The following is an 8,863-nucleotide window of genomic DNA, read 5'->3' on the forward strand; positions in this document are numbered from 1 at the left end:
AAGTCACAAGTGCTAATTATCCAAGCTTCATAAATCAGGCTATTTTTTCATATTTATAAATCCAAATTTCATATTTAGAAAGATGTAATCAGATTTTTTATAATTCAACTTCAGTTACTTAATTTATATTTAATGGGTAGAAGTGCCATCTAAAGTCCAAGCCAAAATTAGGCAAATTCAGGGGAAAAAGGCAAATATAAAATTTGAAGTCTAAAAATTACTTTGCTAAGAGTCTACTTAAAACATCCTATGCATTAACAAAATGGTTACTGCATTTGATAAAATAACATTTGTTTGGGTGGAGGGCAAAAAACAGAGTTTGGCAGAAGCCATCCACACACTGCTCACAAACATGGAGAAAACTAACTCAGACTGTTTCTCTCCCCACCCAAGTATATAGGATACTAGCAACCATCAGCTATAGGAAACAAGGGTTAAAAAATGGCAAATAGACTAATTTAAAAAAAAGCAACTTTAAAACTATATACCGAACATTTTTTTTTTTTAAATGTTACTTCAGAGATACTGAGCTATAAAGGCTTCAAGTTAAGTTGGTACTACATAGATAGGTGCTTATTTTATTAAAGTAAACAGATGCAACAAGTAAAACTTTGCATTGCTCGTTTGTGTGACCGGGGCAGTTGAATCTGTGAATTGACATGTACTGCATGAGAACACAAATCATACAATAGTATCATAGAATCGTGCAGGCTAGGAGGCCATTCAGCCCATCATGCTGCAGGCTAGGAGGCCATTCAGCCCATCATGCTGCAGGCTAGGAGGCCATTCAGCCCATCATGCTGCAGGCTAGGAGGCCATTCAACCCATCATGCTGCAGGCTAGGAGGCCATTCAGCCCATCATGCTGCAGGCTAGGAGGCCATTCAGCCCATCATGCTGCAGGCTAGGAGGCCATTCAGCCCATCGTGCTGCAGGCTAGGAGGCCTTTCAGCCCATCATGCTGCAGGCTAGGAGGCCTTTCAGCCCATCATGCTGCAGGCTAGGAGGCCATTCAGCCCATCATGCTGCAAGCTAGGAGGCCATTCAGCCTATCGTGCTACAGGCTTGGAGGCCATTCAGCCCATCGTGCTGCAGGCTAGAAGGCCATTCAGCCTATCGTGCTGCAGGCTATGAGGCCATTCAGCCCATCATGCTACAGGCTAGGAGGCCATTCAGCCCATCGTGCTGCAGGCTAGAAGGCCATTCAGCCCATCGTGCTGCAGGCTAGAAGGCCATTCAGCCTATCGTGCTGCAGGCTAGAAGGCCATTCAGCCCATCGTGCTGCAGGCTAGAAGGCGATTCAGCCCATCGTGCTGCAGGCTAGAAGGCCATTCAGCCTATCATGCTGCAGGCTAGGAAGCCTTTCAGCCCATCATGCTGCAGGCTAGGAGGCCATTCAGCCCATCATGCTGCAGGCTAGGAGGCCATTCTGCCCATCATGCTGCAGGCTAGGAGGCCATTCAGCCATGCGCCAGCTACAAAAGAGCTATCTACCAAGTGTTAGGGGGATTAAATATGTGGGGTTACGGGGATAGGGTGGGATATGTGTTGGTGTAGGGGTTACGGGGATTGGGTGGGATATGTGTCGGTGCAGGCTCGATGGGCCGAAATGGCCTCTATCTGCACTGTGGGGTTTCTGTGAAGTTCTGTGAAGTCCCATTCCTCTGCCCTTCCCCCATACCCTTTCAATTTTTTTCCTTTTCAAATATTTGTCCACTTTCCTTTTAAAATCCATTATGGATTCTGCTTCCACCACTGTTTCTAGTACAGCATTCCATCTCTCAATAACTGCATAAAAAGGTTTCTTCTAACCCCAGCCATTATTCTTTTGGTGCTCATTCTGAATTTATGCCCTCCATTTACCAACTCTATCCAGTGAAAATAATTTCAAAATATCAAAACCTTCATAACTTTAGACCTCTATCAAATGGCCTCTTCGCCTTCTTTGAGTTAATGAAAAAAAGAGTCCCCAGTTTTTCTGGTCTTTTCTCAACCACAACTTGCATTTATATAGTGCCGTTATTATAGAAAAACATCCCAAGACATTGCAGAGTTGCAAGGCAAAGAAAATGGATGCCGAACCAAAGATAATATCAAGAGGGGTGACCAAAAGCTTGGTCGAAGATGTGGGTTTTAAGGAGGGTCGTGAAGGAGAGGTAGGTGGAGATGCAGAGAGGTTTAGGCAGGAAATTCCATAGCATAGGGCCGAGATGGCTGAAGACACGGTCACCAGTGAATGAGGGGAGAGGGATGCACAACAGAGAGTTTGGTAGAGGTCATAAAGGGATTACAGAGATACTGAGGAGCATGGCCATGGAGAAATGTAAACACCGGGGTAAGCATTTTAAATTTGCAGCACTGTGGGATCAATGCAAGTCAACAATGAAGGGGTGATGGACCAGCGGGACCTGGTGCGGGATAGGATACAGGCAGCAGACTTTTGGCTAGGAATATTGAAGAGTCACATTTGGAGAGATGGATGACTGCTTCAGCGGAAAATGGGTTGATGTCGGGGCGGAGGCGGGTAATGTAATGGAGGCGGAAGCTGATGGTCTTTATGATGGAAAGGATATTGGGTCGAAAGCTCAGCTTGAAGTTAAATAGGATTCCAAGGTTTCAAATTCCACCTGATAGTGGCTGAGAAGGAGATAAGGTTGGTGGCAAGGCGACCGAGTTTGCGTTGGAGGCCGAAGACAATGGGGCGGGTTTTGCGGTCAGCAGCGAAGTAACAGCGCTCGCCACTGACCTCGAAGAAAGCTACCCACAAAGATCTAGTAATCTCTGGCGTCGATTTCACCTTTCCCACATTAGTTTGAATCTGGCGCCAAGTCTAGGCAACAGTGATGTCATCAAGCAGGCTATGCACCCAATGTAAGAAGTCACACAACACCAGGTTATAGTCCAACAGCTTTATTTGAAGTCACAAGCTTTCGGAGCGCTGCTCCTTCTTCAGGTGAAGTGGAGAAATGCATAAAGACACAGCTTATATAGTCAGAGAATCATGTCAGATGTTTACAGGTAACCTTTCCAACTGCCATTAATCACACCTCGGCAGAGAGATAATCACAGCAGTCAAAGGTGTGAATGGTGTCCAAACAGGTCAGTCAGGGAAACATTACATCAAAGAACAATGAGGTGGGGTCACAAGGGGTCAAATATTGCAGATGCTGGGGTCTGTCTGAAAAACAAAAAAACAGGCAAAAAACATTTTTTTTGGCTGGAAATCACAGCAGGTCCGGCCGCATCTGTGTAGAGAGAACAAGCCAATGTCGACTCGAGTCTGGATGACCCTGCATCAGGTGGGGTTACATGTAGCGTGACATGAACCCAAGATCTCGGTTGAGGCCGTCCTCATGGGTGCGGAACTTGGCTATCAGTTTCTGCTCGACGATTTTGCGTTGTCGTGTGTCTCGAAGGCCACCTTGGAGAGTGCTTACCCGAAGATCGGAGGCTGAATGTCCTCGACTGCTGAAGTGTTCCCCGACTGGGAGGGAACACTCCTGCCTGGTGATTGTTGCGCGGTGTCCGTTCATCCGTTGTCGCAGTGTCTGCATGGTCTCGCCGATGTACCATGCTCCGGGGCATCCTTTCCTGCAACGTATGAGGTAGACAACGTTGGCCGAGTCACATGAGTATGTACCATGTACCTGGTGGGTGGTGTCCTCACGTGTGATGATGGTATCTGTGTTGATGATCTGGCATGTCTTGCAGAGGTTGCTGTGGCAGGGTTGTGTGGTGTCGTGGTCGCTGTTCTCCTGAAAGCTGGGTAATTTGCTGCGAACGATGGTCTGTTTGAGGTTAGGCGGCTGTTTGAAAGCGAGTAGTGGAGGCGTGGGGATGGCCTTAGCGAGGTGTTCGTCGTCATCGATGACATGGTGAAGGCTGCGAAGAACATGGCGTAGTTTCTCCGCTCCGGGGAAGTACTGGACGACGAAGGGTACTCTGTTGGTTGTGTCCCGTGTTTGTCTTCTGAGGAGGTCTATGCGATTTTTCGCTGTGGCCCGTCGGAACTGTCGATCGACGAGTCGAGCGTCATATCCCGTTCTTACAAGGGCGTCTTTCAGTGTCTGTAGGTGTCCATCGCGTTCCTCCTCGTCTGAGCAGATCCTGTGTATTCGCAGGGCTTGTCCATAGGGGATGGCTTCTTTAACGTGGTTAGGGTGGAAGCTGGAGAAGTGAAGCATCGTGAGGTTGTCCGTGGGCTTGCGGTAGAGTGAAGTGCTGAGGTGTCCGTCTTTGATGGAGATTCGTGTGTCCAGGAATGAGACTGATTCTGAGGAGTAGTCCATGGTGAGTTTGATGGTGGGATGGAACTTGTTGATGTTATCGTGTAGTCTTTTCAGTGATTCTTCGCCGTGGGTCCATAGGAAGAAAATGTCGTCGATGTATCTGGTGTATAGCGTTGGTTGGAGATCCTGTGCAGCGAAGAAGTCTTGCTCGAACTTGTGCATGAAGATGTTTGCGTATTGGGGTGAGAATTTGGTCCCCATGGCTGTTCCGTGTGTTTGGGTAAAGAACTGGTTGTCGAAGGTGAAGACATTGTGGTCAAGGATGAAGCGGATGAGTTGTCGGATGGCATCTGGAGATTGGCTGTTGTTGGTGTTGAGTACTGAGGCTGTCGCAGCGATGCCGTCATCGTGGGGGATACTGGTGTAGAGTGCCGAGACGTCCATCGTGGCGAGGAGTGTTCCTGGTTCAACTGGTCTTCGGGTAAGCATTCCCCAAAGGTGGCCTTCGAGACACACGACAACGCAATATCGTCGAGCAGAAACTGATAGCCAAGTTCCGCACCCATGAGGACGGCCTCAACAGAGATCTTGGGTTCATGTCACGCTACATGTAACCCCACCTGATGCAGGGTCATCCAGACTCGAGTCGACATTGGCTTGTTCTCTCTACACGGATGCGGCCGGACCTGCTGTGATTTCCAGCCAAAAAAAATGTTTTTTGTCTGTTTTTTTGTTTTTCATACAGACCCCAGCATCTGCAATATTTGACCCCTTGTGACCCCACCTCATTGTTCTTTGATGTAATGTTTCCCTGACTGACCTGTTTGGACACCATTCACACCTTTGACTGCTGTGATTATCTCTCTGCCGAGGTGTGATTAATGGCAGTTGGAAAGGTTACCTGTAAACATCTGACATGATTCTCTGACTATATAAGCTGTGTCTTTATGCATTTCTCCACTTCACCTGAAGAAGGAGCAGCGCTCCGAAAGCTTGTGATTTCAAATAAAGCTGTTGGACTATAACCTGGTGTTGTGTGACTTCTTACATTTGTCCACCCCAGTCCAACTCCGGCATCTCCACACCATGCACCCAATCACATTGAAGAATTCGCAGACAGCAAACCAGGAAATAAAATGTACCGATTCACGTCAGTTCCACTGATTTTTAAAGACTGACGTCCGCAGGGACTTCAACAGCATACCCCGTGGAGAAGCAGTGAATCAATGACAGCAACTTCTGTATTTCCGCATTTAACTGCGCATGTGTGGATGTCAGAAGTTGCTGTCACTTTCAGAGTAATAACGGCAAACACTGACAGATGTTGTCATCATTACAACTGCAAAATCCAGGCCAATGGCTTTGGTCCACCCACATTTCTCAGCAGTAAATTTAATTTAGCATTTATCTGCCCTATCTACTAAGTTGTCCAGGTCCTCCTGAAAGTGCTTACAATCCTCTTCAGGTAACACAATGTTGCCTAATTTTGTGCCCACTGACATTTCTTGCGACTATCCTCAGCTATCTAGGACACATGCCATCAGAAACAGTGCCTTTTCTACTTTTGAGTTCCATCGATATTTCCCCCGTATTACTACTTAAGCTAGTTCTCCAAGTAATTGGTACACTACCTCCTCCTCCTGTACCCTTCATTTCTTTCACTATGAAGCCAAGGCAAAGCACTCACTTAACCTTTGCCATTCTTTCATCTTCCATAAGATTTCCATTTGTATCTAACTGCCCCTTTCTTTAACTATTCTCGTCGCTATGATGCCGCGAAATTTGGTGGATCTGGTGCACGTTACCAGAAATCTTTTGTCGTTAAATGTGGTTGTTTTTATTGTAACAATATTTAACTGTCAAAAAAAATCAATTGAAACAACCGAATGGGGGAGGGGGTAAAGCCCGCTCTTCCAGAAAAAGGTTGTCAACAAAATTTGCAGGTCACTGTGACACGAGTCGCATCTTAATGCAGCATCGCCAAATCTGCACAAAATTACACAGCGCTACTTCCCTCCCCGGCACTAAATAAAGTTTGCCAAATACTTTTGGATTTGCAGGAAAAGAGTGCCTTTAATGTAACGGGCATCTGTCCTCGGCTCTTACTTTGTGAATAGGGAGCTGGAGGCCGGCTGCGCGAACTCGTCAAACTCGGAGGTGGATTCGGAGTCGGAGGCCATGGGTTCGGTCCTCAGCAGCAGCTGGTGCCCGGAGCTTTTCTTCGGCTTCTTCTTCTTGCCGTCACCGGTGAGACCGATGAGTGCGTTCAGCTCCTTCCGTTTCTTCATCTTCTTCTGCGGCGTCGCCGCTTTATACTGCACATCGAGCTGCCCGTGTTTGCTCTCCAGCTTGTAGCGGTGCGTGGCCCAACATATAAACAAGAGAAGGGGCAGCTGAGCGCGATAAGAGAAGGAAGCCGGCGTTAGCGGGTGAGGAACAAGCACCGAATCTCTCTCCACCCCTAGCAGCAGCCGAGCGTCACCTCGCTGCAACCCGCCCCCTCATTGGTCAATACCACCGGCGCTCGCAGGTACGTCACCGCTGCAGTGACGTAAATAGAGCGCGCGAATGTGCACGGGACAGGACAGGTTGTGTGGCGCTGCAGTGTAACTTGTTCTGTATCCATATTGAATTCTCTTTTGAGCACCTCCTACTGATCGTCTGTTGTTGTACCCATTAACAGATTTGCCCCGTTCACTGTGGACAATCACTGTCTCGTCCTGTTGAAGTCGGCCTGACCTAAATCTAGAATGTTTCGCATTTCTCCCTTTCAAACTTTTCTTAGGCAGTCCCTCGGAACCGAGGATGACTTGCTTCCACATTAAAAATGAGTTCGCAGGTGACTGATGAGTCCAATGCGGGACCTACAGTCTCTGTCACGGGGGGGCAGACGGTGGTTGAAGGTGCTTGGGTTGACGTGTGCTCCTTCTTTCTCCCTATTCACAAACCAACGAAATCATTCTGGACTTCAGGAAGTCCAAAGGCGGAAGTCACACCCCCATCCACATCAATGGGGCTGTGGTGGAAAGGGTGGACAGCTTTCAGTTCCTCGGAGTCCACATCACGGAAGACCTCCTGGTCCCTCAATACCTCCTCTCTGGTGAAGAAGGCCCAGCAGCGCCTATATTTCCTAAGGAGGCTGAAGGGATGTAACCTGTCACCCCTGATCCTCTCTAACTTTTACCGCTGCACTATAGAGAGCATCCTGACAAACTGTATCACAGTATGGTATGGCAGCTGTAGCTACTATGACCGGAAAGCCCTGCAGCGGGTAGTCAAAACTGCCCAACGCATTACCGGCACCCGGCTACCGACCATAGAGCACATATACCAGAAACGCTGTCTACGGAGGTCACAGTCCATCATTAAAGACCCTACCCACCCCAGCCACAGTCTGTTCGCCCTCCTGCCATCTGGGAGACGCTACAGATGCATTCGCACCCGTACGACCAGATTTAGGAACAGCTTCTTTCCCAGGGCTGTCATCCTACTGAACTCCACAAACAAACTCTAAAGCCTGCACATCTGCCAATGCACTTTATTATGGTTATGTTATGTTAATATACTACAAGCCAAATGTATGTTGAATGTTTAAATGTCTTAATCCAAATGTACACTCTCGGGAGCCGCAAGCCTACATTTCGTTGTACTGCACTTGTGCACTAACAATGACAATAAAAGTTGATTTGATTTGATTTTGATTTCCGCTGTTTGCGCTTGGCTTCCGCTTGCTCCCGGCGAAGAGACTCGAGGTGTTCGGCGCCTTCTCGGATGCTTCTCCTCCACTTTGTGCGGTCTTGGGCCAGGGATTCCCAGGTGTGGATGGGAATGTTACACTTTTTCAAGGAGGCTTTGAGGGTGTCCTTGAAGCGTTTCCTCTGCCCACCTGGGGCTCTCTTGCCGTGCCGGAGCTCCGAGTAGAGCGCTTGTTTTGGGAGTCTCGTATTGGGCATGCGGACAATGTGACCCGTCCATCGGAGTTGATTGAGCATGGTCAAAGCTTCGATGCTGGGGATGTTGGCCTGAGCAAGAACACTGATGTTGGTGCGCCTATCCTGCCAATGGATTTGCAGGATCTTGCGGAGGCAGTGTTGATGGTACCTCTCCAGTGCTTTGAGGTGCCTGCTGTACATGGTTCATGTCTCTGAGGCATACAGCAGGGCGGGTATCACTGCTGCTCTGTAGACCATGAGCTTAGTGCTGGGTTTGAGGTCGTGGTCTTCAAATACTCTCTTCCTCAGGCGACCGAAGGCTGCACTGGCACACTGAAGGTGGTATTGGACTTCGTCGTCGACGTCTGCCCTTGTTGACAGTAGGCTCCCGAGATATGGAAAGTGGTACTTTCCCTTTCAAACACTACATTGAACTCGATCATGTTATGATCGCTGTCGGATAAATGTTCACGCGCTGTTAGGCTGTTAACTAAATCTGACTCAATACTCATTACTAAATCTAATATGGCATTGTTGGTTCTAGGACATATTATTGCAGAAAACTATCCTGGACACACCCAAGAAATTCACTGCCTTTCTGACATATGCTGATCTGCTTATCCCAATCTATATGAAATTTAATATCCCCCATTAAAACCACTCAGTCTTTGCTACATGTTTGTCGAATCTCTGCAGTTATACA

The 8,863-nt window shown here is 47.9% G+C and overlaps 1 protein-coding gene across 5 annotated transcripts in view; it reads right to left on the reverse strand.

The window, feature by feature from the left end:
- The window catches only part of efcab14 (EF-hand calcium binding domain 14), a 129,586-nt gene extending 122,852 nt beyond the window's left edge, over positions 1 to 6,734 (reverse strand). For 2 of the 5 annotated variants that reach the window (XM_085982789.1, XM_085982791.1), the window contains exon 1: positions 6,335 to 6,734. In XM_085982789.1, the coding sequence (XP_085838915.1) occupies positions 6,335 to 6,516 (182 nt within the window). In that variant the 5' untranslated portion in view covers positions 6,517 to 6,734. The remainder of the gene's footprint in view (positions 1 to 6,334) is intronic. The other 3 variants (XM_085982790.1, XM_085982786.1, XM_085982788.1) reach the window with 3 other exon arrangements.
- Positions 6,735 to 8,863: the final 2,129 nt, after the last annotated feature.

This window comes from Somniosus microcephalus, chromosome 3 (genome assembly GCF_052327205.1).
Source record: "Somniosus microcephalus isolate GS21.2 chromosome 3, FLI_Smic_1.0, whole genome shotgun sequence".
Taxonomy (NCBI): domain Eukaryota; kingdom Metazoa; phylum Chordata; class Chondrichthyes; order Squaliformes; family Somniosidae; genus Somniosus; species Somniosus microcephalus.